The 13,018-nt window shown below is 42.9% G+C and overlaps 1 protein-coding gene across 11 annotated transcripts in view; it reads right to left on the reverse strand.

Moving 5' to 3' along the window:
• Window positions 1–11,821, reverse strand: part of LOC128327415 (sodium/hydrogen exchanger 9B2-like) — a 77,946-nt gene extending 66,125 nt beyond the window's left edge. For 2 of the 11 annotated variants that reach the window (XR_008308611.1, XM_053256216.1), the window contains exons 1-2: window positions 7,242–8,306; window positions 5,421–5,520 (exon numbers count right to left, since the gene is read on the reverse strand). Coding sequence is in view for 1 of the 11 variants with exons in the window: in XM_053256216.1 (XP_053112191.1) it covers window positions 5,421–5,520; window positions 7,242–7,306 (165 nt within the window). In the remaining 10 variants the exon portion in view is untranslated. The other 9 variants (XR_008308613.1, XR_008308612.1, XR_008308614.1 and 6 more) reach the window with 9 other exon arrangements.
• Window positions 11,822–13,018: the final 1,197 nt, after the last annotated feature.

Here is a 13,018-nt window from a genome sequence, read left to right on the forward strand (position 1 = left end):
TAAATTATTATTAATAATAATAATAATAATAATAATAATAATAATAATAATAAGTAAATCCTACTGAATTCCATGGGGACTTGCTTCTGATAAAATATTAATTAATTAATTGTCACATTTTTATACCGCCCAAAACGCGAGTTCTCTGGGTGGTTTACAAGACAATAAAAACCAATAAAAAGCTCAACACATTAAAATTTTAAATGTTAAAACTATTAAAACACAATTAAAACACAGTTAAAACAATGTCTATTTAAAAGCCTGGGTGAACAAATGTGTCTTGACTGCCTTTTTAAAAGTTGTAAGAGATGGGGAGGCTCTTATTTCAGCAGGGAGCGCATTCCAAAGCCTCGGGGCAGCAATGGAGAAGGCCCGTCCCCGAGTAGCCACCAGATGAGCCGGTGGCAAGGGCAGACAAACCTCTCCAGATGATCTCAATGGGCGGTGTGGTTCATAGCAAAGAAGGCATTCTCTTAAATACCGAGGGCCCAAGCTGTTTAGGGCTTTATAGGTTATAACCCAAACTTTGTACTTTGTCCGGAAACTTATCAGCAGCCAGTGGTGTCTGGCTGCCAATAAGGTAGGTAAATAGGTTTCAGTTTGGGCTCTTACTTAAATTAAAAATTAAGTGTAAGTGATCATACATCAAGATGAATAAGAGTTCTACAAGCAGTGAACAATGCTGCAAAGTTTTACAGTCTTATCCTAGAAATTCAAGAGCAATGGAATATGTGGGACTCTAATTACCAGTAAAACTAGTTATCAGTCTTATTTAACAACCTCAACAAATAGGAAAAAGTTCTAGTCCTCATGGGGGTAGAAAAGTTTGTTTTTTAAAAATGTGTGGGCAGCATCTAATAAATGCTATTCAAACATGCAGCTTCTTCCAGTGACCAGAGAGAACAGATTCTATTCTGCATTTAGCTTCCCATCTGTCCCATTAAAAGGGTGCTGTGCCCCATTGGTGTAGCAGAAGACAACTAGACTAACAAAGCCAAGAGAAGTAGCTAATACAGAAGATATCAGATAAGAGTTGTAAAGGAACAACGGGATAATAAAAAGTAAGAACTGCCCCCTGAAGTATAAACTGTCAACATACAGAGAGATTTTGCTTTGAGGGGTGCTTACAAACAAGTAATCCAGTATATTGATTCTGGAGTGACAAGCCCCCCCCCCCAAACCCCTCATTTGATTTTTAAAAAAATACATTTTTGCATCAAGACAAACAGTATTGTGGGTGATGTCTCTGAAATGTAAAAAGAAACCAGTATTCAAATGAATAAGATTTTAAAAGAAGACGGCGCTAACATTCAGAGATGTTCATGTCATGTCAGGCAGCATACAAAGTTGGCCTTACCACTAAGCAACTTTAGCGTGTTGCTTTGGGAAAGAAATAGGGGTCTTTGCTGCACTTTGTGTGTGTGCGTGCATCAGTGTTTACGCATCAGAGAAAACACCCTCCTGTCCCTTACTCTCCCACACTGTGGTGCACAAGTTTCTGTTCTTCTAGGGTTGTTGTAAGGACTTGGGTGATAATGTAGGTAAAGCAATTAAAAAACTCTAAAGGGACATATACATGTTGTTAATTATTATTATGGGGAATGGGAACTCCAGGAAACAGGTGAAACATCTTATTACCAAAAGTAGGAGGCAGAATGTCCAATGGGTCGATGGCTAGAAATAGAGAAAGTAGCAACCAGCAGGAACTAGAACCCGGAGGCAAGAGGTTGAGCTGAAAAACCTAGAGGGGTAAGCTAGGTGGCATGCCTGTAGGGATGGAGAGGTGACAGCAATCTTACTTACAGGCCTGACAAGCTGCAGAAACAGGCACTACTGAGAGATAGCACTTGTTAGCAATCGTAAGAGCACATTTCAAATGTTCACCTGCATTACCTCAGAAGAACCACGTAAAGTTGCCTAGTATTATTATGCCTTTGTTTTGAAGGAGGAGGAAGAGGCTCGGGCTGTTTGATACCCTCTTTTGAACTCAGAGCTGCAGTTTAGATTTAAATCAAGGACTTCCTGTTTCACAGCTCAGTGCTCAGTAGCTACCATGTATGCAAAGCAGTTAATTAAATCTCTAAAGGAGTGTTATTAACAGGCTTGCAGTTAAGGGGCCCAGTAAACCCAGGATTGCTTGTGAGTCCGTGGTGGGAGAAGTCACAGCCAGTCAGCAAGAACCAGAGGAGACTGGTCTGGTGGTAGCAAGCCTGACTTGCCCCATTAGCTAAGCAGGGTCCACCCTGGTTGCATTTGAAAGGGAGATTAGAAGTGTGAGCACTGTAAGATATTCCCCTCAGGGGATGGAGCCACTCTGGGAAGAGCAGAAGGTTTCAAGTTCCCTCCTTGACTTCCTTCGCCAAGACAGGGCTGAGAGAGATTCCTGCCTGCAACCTTGGAGAAGCCGCTGCCAGTCTGTGTAGTCAATACTGAGCTAGATAGACCAATGGCTTGGCTCAGTATATGGCAGCTTCCTATGTTCCTAGAACTCACTGAAGCCTGGTCCACATATGCAGCAGAAGGAGGTGGTAGACACATGGTAGAATTGTATCATTTGTACCATATGGGGGCTCATAGTATGTGAATGCTGTCCAACACAGAAGACTCAATCCAAGTATAAACCTAATATATCAGGAAGGAGGGTGGCCTCGAATTTATTTCCTGTTGTGCTGTGTGTTTTTCTTTCTTTCTTTTTCTTTCTTTCATGAGGGAGTATTCAAAAAGTGTCTCTTCTACCTTCAGTGTTAAGTGATACAGTCCATTTCTACCATCTCAGGTTGAACCACCTCATGCTACAGCTTGAATAGACCAGGACACGTTTTGTGGAGCAAAGGGAACTGGTTAGCTAAGCGTGTTTTGGGAAATAGGAATAAGAAAGTGAAGGAGGCCAGGTGTCCTCAGGGGCATGGGGACAATGGAGCAAGGAAGGGCAAGAATTCCCAGGCTGCTGGGGTTGGGGGTGTGTCAAGGCAACCCTCCCACCCTGGGCACCCCCTTGCCTCCTCTTGCACCTGGCAAACAAAGTTCCAGTGTCTGCTGGCTGGCAGCTTCTTTCCCTGCCTTGCTCCCAGCAAGGCAAAAACAAAACAACAACAAACCCCTGCAAGTCAGCACTGGAACAAAATGCTGACTGAGGAGTATCAGAGCAGGGGACCCTCTTCTAGGTAGTTGTCCACACCTTCTGAGTCAACATCAGACATACTAGGGGGCGTGGTGGGAACGGGCATTCAGCTTCGCTCCTATTTCTCCCTGGTCAGAATACAGCGTTTACTAGGGAGAAATGGGAGCGAGGCCAAGCACCCCATTCCTGATACTGGCTGAGCCCCCTGCAGCTCATGTTGATGCAGGAGGTGTGGTCAGGACACATGCGCATTGCATGTGCAAGTTTCCCAGAGTGGTGGGGCCACCAGCCAGACCTTGTCTCCCAGGCACCGGCCACTTCTTATGCCCCTGCACAACAGCGTGAGACTAGAGGGGTGTTCATCTGAAACACCCCTCTAGATGGGTCCCCTCATCCTTCCGTTGATGTCAGCGCATTCCCACCCTCTTTATGTGTGGTGAGTGCCGCTGTGCTGGTATTGTCAGAACAGGCCCTCAGCCATCCTTACACCAGCTTACCTTATACCAGTAAACCCGTTTTAGTATTCCTGTATTTCAGATGGGGTGGGCTTAAACTGAATGGTACGTGGCTTTAGTTGGATTTGAACAGAGGGGCTCACACTCTTCACTATTATGCTACATTTGTCCAGGAGCTGCCCTGCGAAAAATATGAAGGCTCCACTGCAGGAGGGGAGAACCATTTTAATAGTTCAGCTAGTAGACAGAAATGATTAAGACCATCTTAGTTCAATGAAACTGGGCAATTACTAGAGTAATGATTTTATCGATAGCAAATAAATGTTTACAATGAGGATATTCTACTATATGCTAGAGCTTTTATTATATGAAGAAATTTCAAAAGGTAGCATGGGCACAACAAACATCTTCCAAATAACCTCCAGTTAAAAAGTGATCTTAAGTAGCAGGGTCGAGAAAAATCGAGATGTTGGAGAGCTGTTGCCAGCTTTGGTAGATATGTACAAAACTATGACTGTATGACTTTGTATGACTGTACAAAACTAGATGGATAGTTTTGTACAGTCAGCTCTGACACTTTTAATTAAAACAAACTGACTGACTGATTAAGTGCCATCAAGTCAGTGTCGACTCATAGCGACCACATAGATAGATTCTCTCCTGGATGACCTGTCTTTAACTTGGACTTTAAGGTCTCTCAATGGTGCATTCATTGTTGTTGTAATCAAGTCCATCTACCTTGCTGCTGGTCATCCTCCTCTTCTTTTTCCTTCAACTTTCCCCAGCATTATGGACCTCTCAAGGGAGCTGGGTCTTTGCATAATATGTCCAAAGTATGATAGTTTGAGCCTGGTCATTTGTGCCTCAAGTGGAAATTCTGGATTGATTTGTTCTATGATTCATTTGTTTGTTTTCCTGGCTGTCCGTGGTATCCTCAAAAATCTTCTCCAGCACCAAAGTTCAAAAGTATCAATGCTTTTTCTATCTTGCTTTTTCAGTGTCCAGCTTTTGCATCCATAGAGTGTCGCGGGAAAAACCGCTGTCCGAACGATTCTAATCTTTGTAGGTATAAACACGTTATGGCAAAACAATACTTACACGGCAAAACAAACTGACACTGCCATACATATTTAACTGTATGGAATAAGGCAAATTAAAAAATCTAAATTCAAACTCCATATTGAAACATTCATCTCAATTTGTCTGATGTGGCTGAAATGTGGGGAGAGCAAAAGGAGCATCATGATATTTGTCATACTTCTATAGCCCAATCCTATGTAGTTCAATGGAACTTCATCCTAAGCAAATGTACCACAGTCCTCTATACCTGCTTTCTTTTTTCTTTAAATTACTAATCCAGGGTCAGCAACCTATGGCATGTGTGCCAAAAGTGGAGAGCTCTCCATTTTGCCTCTATCACTGTCTAATTCTCCAATAGTAGTAACAGCAGTGCCAGCAGCATCGACCTCCTGCTCTGCTCCATACAGCCTCCCTTCCTTTTGTCAACAGGAAGCAGGAAGGGAAAACAGAGCAGAGCAGGGCTTCAATGCTGCTACCAGTTCTGTTGCTGCTATCGGGGAGTTAGAGTGCACTGCAGTCGCGGCAGAGGGGTAGACCGAGGAGGTGTTAGCGGAGGCAGCACAGGAGGCAGCAGCAAAGGACAGAGACCCTTCCCATGGCAGAAGCTGAAGCCACTGCTGCAATTGACCCCCCCGGCCTTGTGCACGCATGCTTCAGAAGGGGGCATGCCTTGAGTTCCCATCCCGCACTTGGCACTTCTGAAAGTTTGCCAATTCTCCCTGCACACCATCAAGAGAGTTCTATAAGATCTTAACAACATATACCTTAGTAGTGTTCTGCATGGGCATAACCTTATTGCTCATATTTCCAGATAATGTGTTTTCCTCACGGTTCACCACCACATCCTCTGGCATATTGACCGACCTAAGATTTTAAAAAATGTGGTTTCTAATTAACAAACTGACTTTTCAGATGCTGTATATCCTACCTGCTTAAGATACTTTCCAGCAGAATTCAGACAAGTCTTATTAACCATGTTTAAGTACTTGGCAGATTGTTCTAGCAATATGCCAATTTATGCCAATCTAGTTGATTAGATCTCTTTTCTTTAAGGTGACAGCCTTAATAACTATCAATTTCAGCATGAAACAGCATGGGAAGAAAGGGTTAAATACTCCAACCTCTGTGGTGTAAACCCATCCAGATCAGGAATGTAACAACATCTACTTTTACCCTCTGCCTCACTAGTGTGGCTTCTTGGAAACGGACATTGCAGCATCAGATCTAAGATCAAAGGCGTGGTCTCAGACATCACCTCTGCCTTGTACTCCGTTTGTGGTCTTAGACAAGTCATTCATTTCTATCAAGTCCAGTACTCTGTTCCCAGAAGTTGCCTCCGGGCAATCCATAAGCAGAGTATGAAGGCAATAACCCTCCCTGTCTCCAGCATATTCCTATAAGTTGTGTTGCCTAAGTGGAACCTCCATTTTCAGAGGCACTATCTCTTTGAAGAACTTTCATATGTAGAGTTTGGATGAAGCATATAAAAGGAACTTTGGGAAGGCTGGATTCAAGGGAAGACATGATAGGAGTAGCTTGGAAACAGAGGCAGGACTTTTAGTACCTCAAGGTATGCCTGACCACTGCCCTATAATATACCACTGGTATCTCACTGGTAAGAATTAAAATCCTGAAGGTTTGATTTCAAACTGCTTTGGGAAGGATTCTGAAAATACACAAAATATATTTTAAATGCTAAAAACAACCAGCCAGGCATTGCTAAATTGGAAGGCTATTGGGATTCCTTGGCTCCTTAAAACAGGAGCACTTCTGCATCCGATTATTCTCCCTGATAATTAGCAGATCTGCATGCAAACTGATACCAAAACACTTTCCCTTTAAAACATTAAATTTAGTGCCAAGATATCTAACATGTGTCCCAATTAATATTTTATGAAACCAATAGCCCAATCCTATACATATTTACTTGGAACTCAATGCCACTGAATTCATTACTCTCTGTCAAACGTAATTGTTTACCTGTAAGTTCCATTGAACTCAGTGAAATTTACTTCCAAACAGAAAAAGGATTGGGCTGCACAGCTCAATCTAATCCACAGTTACTTGGCAGTAAGCCCAACCGAAGAAAAGGAAAACTTGGATCTAGTTGAATCTAAACCAATCCTTGTGAATTTGCATGATTTTACATCAGATTGTGACAATTTCACTATAACTATAGATTACATTCCTTACTACAGACAGACACCACAACTGAACTCAGTGGGAAACTTATTTCTGTATAAGCATAAATACATAGCCTGTTGTTTTCAATCCTTTTAGTGTTAATTTGCTGCTTAATGGGTTTGCAATGCTTTAGATTTTTTATTTTATTTTTTAAAACTGTATTATGTTCAATTAAGTTAAATTAGTATTTTTAATTTTGTAAGCCGCCTTAGGGACCTTTTTAAAGCCAAAAGGTGGGATAAAAATTCCTTAAGTAAAATAGAGCTGTAAATTGAGCCCTATTCATACATTACATTCAGTGCACATACAATCTACAAACAGGGTACGCACATACAGATTTGTACACATGTAAGTTATTCACACATTATATTCAATGCACATACAAGTAGTATACTACCTACCTGCACCCTGCCTTTGAGGGTGCCTGTGCCCAGTTCACTTTTAAAATGAACTCATGGACTATCATTCACACAAAGTATATGTGTACAGGCACCTGTACAGCGTAATGTCTGAATATAAGTTTTAATCCCAAGCAACTTGATTAACTGAACCTGCAGGATCAGTTAAATGGTCCATGTGAAAACAAATCCTCATTTTGTATATTGTCATCTGTGTGTGCTGATAGGAAGAAAACCTAGCAAGGATTTCTTGGGAGAGTTGATCTCTGGTAACAATTCCTGAAATAGGCATAATAATTATGAAAGATGAGATGTGCTGAAAGTAGCTTATGGCTACTAAATGATCAAAGAGGCAGCTTTTAAAGGGGCGGATCTCTCTCCTCCCCCACACCCAGCTTTTTTTGGTTTCTCTATATTTTTATCCCTTGACCTGAGCTCTACACACGCCTCCTCTTTTAATTCTATTTCGTAATGTGATTTCATTTAAAAGCAACCGCCGCGCCTACCAATCGTCGAAAGGCTGCAGAGGCCGTTTAGTGGCTAGTCGGAGCCAGCCAGCCAGGGGGAGAAAAGGGGTCTGGCTGGCGCTGGCGGACCGACCACCGCTTGCGACTCAGCCCGGCTGATTTACTAAATTCTCCCTGCTACCTCTTGCCGCTGACTGCCGGAGGAGGATCCCTTCTGCCGGCCAATTTAACTCAAACGGCTGGAGTAGGTGGCTCGCCACCCGGAGGCGCCCTACTCCTCCTCCTTCCCGAAGCACGCCCGCCTAGTTCCAAGACCGCGCGGGGGCACGTAACGGCTTCTCCCTGCCCTGGGAGGCAGCGCGGCTGAAAAGAGGGAGCCCGCTGGTGCGAGGAGGGCGTAGAGGGAAAGGTCGCCGGGCGTTTGAGCTCCAGAGGGAGATGGGATCCAGCTTTCTTTCCCTTAAGAGAGAGAGAGTTCTCTCCGGAAACGTCCCTTGGCTTGTGGCCGCTGCAGAACGGCGGCGGCGGCGACTCCTGATTCGACTGTGGCTCGAAACGTGCACAGTGTGCAGCAGCAGCAGCGCTCTCGGTGTGCTCTGCGGGGGGGGGGGGGGAAGCTGCTTCTTCCACTCACACGCGCGATGCTCCATCCTTCTTTCCATCCTTCTCCTCTCTCTGTTTGCCACGGAGCAATTGTGAGTGGAGGACGATTTTAATCGGGCAAATGGACCGGGGTGGGGGTGTTGGCCGTCTCTTCCGAAACGACTGTAGTAGCCCCGATTCGAATTTCGCTTCCTCGGCTTCTTGGGTGCTGTTTCTTTTAATACCACGGGGCTGGAGATCCTGATGATCGTGCCGTTACAGACTGAGAGAGGGATCTACTGAGAGGGTTCCTTCTGCTAGATGAGCAGTCGGGGTTTATTATTGCTGGAGATGGAGTTCCGGTGCCTCGACCTTTTGCACCAACTGTCCTAATGACCACATTGGGAGTAGAGACAGTGAGTCAGGGTCTCCCTATCTGCCCCTAATCTATGACCCCTGATCGGACTCTTCAGCCCTTCCTGTGCTGAGTCACAATCCTGCCTTTCCTCTTAGAGAGCGGACGGAAACATCTCTCTCTCTTCACCTTTTCATTATGTGGTCTTTTAGATTATGACTTTCCTATCCAAGTGTACTTAATCAATAAATAGTGTTTAGTTCTAGAAGAATTCCCATGTGTTTTCTCTAAATAACTGCAACAACGCAACAACCCTCTGCTACCTACTCTGTAACTGGAGTGTGTGCTCATTCGTTAGTGCTCTGCTGTTTACCTACTGGGGGTAAAACTAACCACCCCCAACAATTATTTGATCTGTAGTGAGTGAGGACTGCATACTGGTCACAGTCTTTGTGCTTATTTTTTATTTTTAAAAAAATTGTGTGTAAGAACTTAATGTAAGTTGGGTCTGGAAGGCAATTTGTTCCTGGAAGGTAAAATAAAATCTTGTAAGTGGAGAGATATAGCCGCTAGAGTATATTTAAAATCCAAAATGGCAGAATTTTTAGAATTGCATCTAAAAATAAACATAACATTTGGCCAAATCAGTACCTTGCAACTGCTGACAGTCAAGCATCCATACTCCACAATGCCTGCCTAGGCTTAGAGGGAAACCAGAAGCACAGATAATAGTAGAAACCCTATACAAACTGTATAGGATAACTTTCCTACACACAAAGTGTATCCTTGCAGAAATTAGTATAAAGCCCCTGTGTAATCCTTTGTTGGCAACAAGGATAATTGTAGCTTTTCAACTCTGTGTAGGCACAAGGATGGTGCAGTTGGGTGCACCTTCCCAGCATCTACACACCAAGTGCAATCTAAAATATTACTATATTAAATATACATATACTTTTGTGGCATTTTAAAAAAATCAACGTAGACTCCATTTGAAGTTTCTCCCTCAAACCCAAATGCACCTGCTGATAACTATTAGTCATGATGGCTATGTGGAACTTCCATGTTCAGAGGCAGTATTTCTGGGGAACAGCAGGAGAGGGCTTTTGCCCTTATGCTGTTTGTGGGCTTTCTGTTGGCATCTGGTTGGCCACTGTGGGAAACAGGATGCTATACTAGATGAACCTTTGAATGGATGCAGCAGGGCTCTTTGTAGATGCTTAATGTCTTGAGCCTCGCAAAATATACACTAGTTGTTGGAGGTGTGATCCAACCCCAAAAAGCTATAATGAACAGGTTCATACAGAAAATATACACCCATACTGGGCACAATTCTGGCAGAGGCCAGCAAACCACCTATAGAAAAGTGTACATAAAGGTTCAGTTTGATTATATGAACAGAAGTGAGCCTGAAGATAACTGTTGAGTCAGGAGGAAAGGAGACCTGGAGATTATTTCTGGGTTTTACACTTCCAACAGCTCAAGCCTGCCTTTGATTCTCAAACAGTGATTATTGAACACCACGTTTTACCTATTACTTTTCATTCCACTCAAAATACTCCCCTGGTTTTCAAATTCTTAAGGGGAAAACTATGTTACAACAGACATGAAGGCCTGTGGCATCTGAAAGTCAACATTTTTCTTGGCATAGTTTTTAAAGAGATTATATCACTGGAAATGGATTATAGCCCATAAAAGCTTATGCCATAATAAACCTGTTTGCCTTTAATATGGTACAAGATGTGAGTGGGTTTGTGTGTTCCCTTTGGTTTAGCAGTACAATTCCTCAGTCAACTACATGCTGTTCATAGCAGAAGTCACAAGAGAAATGAATATTAGTGTCGGAGATGTAGCGTCTTATTTTCAAAAGATTGTGCTTTACTTGGAAAATGCAATATCTTTGCAACAGCCTTGAGAGCGAGACTCACAGACTGGGTGTAAAAAAATGAGAAATAAATACACATTGTACAATAAATGTGTACACAGCAAGACCTTCAGGAAGAGTACTAGCACTTAGCAAACAGCTGTGGTAAGCCCAGGGAATCTATCATTTTAGTTATTAGAAATTATGCAAGTTATGATTGTTAAGAGTGCAAGCAGCTTCTTTCTGTCCTCCGGAGAACACTTTGTGCTGAAAGAACCCATCTGAAATTGGCAAAATTACAGGCTCCAACTGTCAGTGATGAGTTTAGTACCAGTCATGTATGCCAAATGAAATAAGCATGTAATACTACATAAATTAGCATCATAATTACATTTGTTTTAGAGTACAGTGCTATTTACACTTAATTTGCACTCTCTATTGTGAGTCTTTGTGGGACAGGGAACCATCTTATTCCTTTTTCACTGTAAGCCACTTTGTGAATTTATTGCTGGTAATTATAATTTTATTTATAACACACACACACACACACACACACACACACACCCCAACCAAACTACACTTTTAATATAATATATAGTTTGGCATTCTCTATCAGTCTTTGATGGCTCTCACAAGAAGCACAATGAGTCAACAACAGGAGACAAGGGTCCAGTACTCACATGGGATAGTTTCAGTCCAACAACTGTAATAGCAGACTTGAGTTTTTAAATATTTTCAGGTTCCTTTAGATGTATAAACTGTGCTAGACATGCTGTTCCATTGAAGCTCCCAGTCTTGGCAGTTTAACATCCTATAAGAAGAAATTAGCCCGCTTTTTGTATATATGGGTGACTATGTAGGCTTTTAGGCACATTTGCACTACCAGTTTAAATAGGTTCAGAACCAGTTTAACTGGCATGACTTCCACCAAAGAACTCTGGGAACAATGGCTCACATAACTGCACGGTGTCCTGCTGATGGAAGAACGGGGCACACACACTCACTCTGTCCTTCTCCAAACTCAACGGACGCTGCTTGCAAATGCGCAGAGCCTCCATGGCTCTTAAGGATTTTGTCATCCTGCCAACTGAGCAAAGAGGCACCTTTTAAAGTTATGATTCTCTTATATTTAGCAGGGAAGAGCAACTGGCGCTATCTAAACTCAGCATAGCATCCCTTCAGTGGATGTTGCTGATGTCTACCTTATGTTTCTTTTAGTTTGAGAGTCCTTTCGGGACGGGACAGACTTTATTTATTTATTTTTCTCTGTAAACCACTTTGGAAATATTGAAAAGCTATATAGAAATACTACTACTGCAGCGACTGGATGTGTTTGCAAGCAGCATCCATGGGGTTTGGAGGACAGGACAGAAGGAGCGTTTGCACACTGCTCTTCTGTCAGCAGGATGCTGTGCAGTTATGTGAGCCTGTAATTTTGGGGGGCTGTTGAGAATTCACAGTAGTAGTAGTTGTTATTATTATTATTATTATTATTATTATTAAAACTTTTATACCGCCCTTCCAAAAGGCTCAGGGCAGTTTACATTAAAACACCATTAAAATCAATTAATCATTAAAACAAAAATTATAAAACATAAAACAATAATTAACAATTAAAAACATCATAAAACAACAATTAAATATTCAGAACTATTTAAAAACAAGTTTTTAAAAAGCTGAAAAAGCCTGGTTGAAGAGGTGTGTTTTCAGGTGTTTTCTGAAAATTGCGAGAGATGGGGAGGATCATATCTCAGCAGGGAGCGCATTCCACAATCTCGGGGCAGCAGCCGAGAAGGCCCGTCTCTGTGTAGCCACCAAACGAGTTGGTGGCAACTGGAGACGGACCTCCTCAAGTGACCTCAACGGTCGGTGGGGCTCATAGCGAAGAAGACGTTCTCTTAAATACCCAGGGCCTAAGCCGTTTAGGGCTTTATAAGTTATAACTAGCACTCTGTATTTTGCCCGGAAACCTATTGGCAGCCAGTGTAACTCCATCAACAAAGGAGTAATGTGGTCTCTCCGAGGTGACCCAGAGACCAACCTGGCTGCCGCATTCTGAACCAACTGAAGTTTCCGGACTACGTACAAAGGCAGCCCCACATAGAGTGCATTACAGAAGTCTAGTCTGGAGGTTATCAACAAATGTACCACTGTTTTGTGGTCATTGATCTCAAGAAACGGGCGCAGCTGGCGTATCAGCCGGAGCTGATAGAAAGCACCCCTGGCCACTGCTTCAACCTGAGAAACCAAGGAGAGACGTTGATCCAGAAGTACTCCCAGACTGTGAACCTGTTCCTTTTGGGGAAGTGTGACCCCATCTAGAACAGGCAGATCAACATCGTATCTAGAGTTCCGACCCCGCACAATAAGTACCTCCGTCTTATCTGGATTCAGCTTCAGTTTATTCTCCCTCATCCAGCCCATTACTGCTTCCAGGCAGGCATTTAGGGAGGATATGCCAGCTCCTGAAGAAGTTGACATGGAGAAGTAGATCTGGGTGTCATCAGCATACTGG

The sequence above is a fragment of the Hemicordylus capensis genome, chromosome 5 (genome assembly GCF_027244095.1).
Source record: "Hemicordylus capensis ecotype Gifberg chromosome 5, rHemCap1.1.pri, whole genome shotgun sequence".
In the NCBI taxonomy this organism is placed as follows: Eukaryota; Metazoa; Chordata; class Lepidosauria; order Squamata; family Cordylidae; genus Hemicordylus; species Hemicordylus capensis.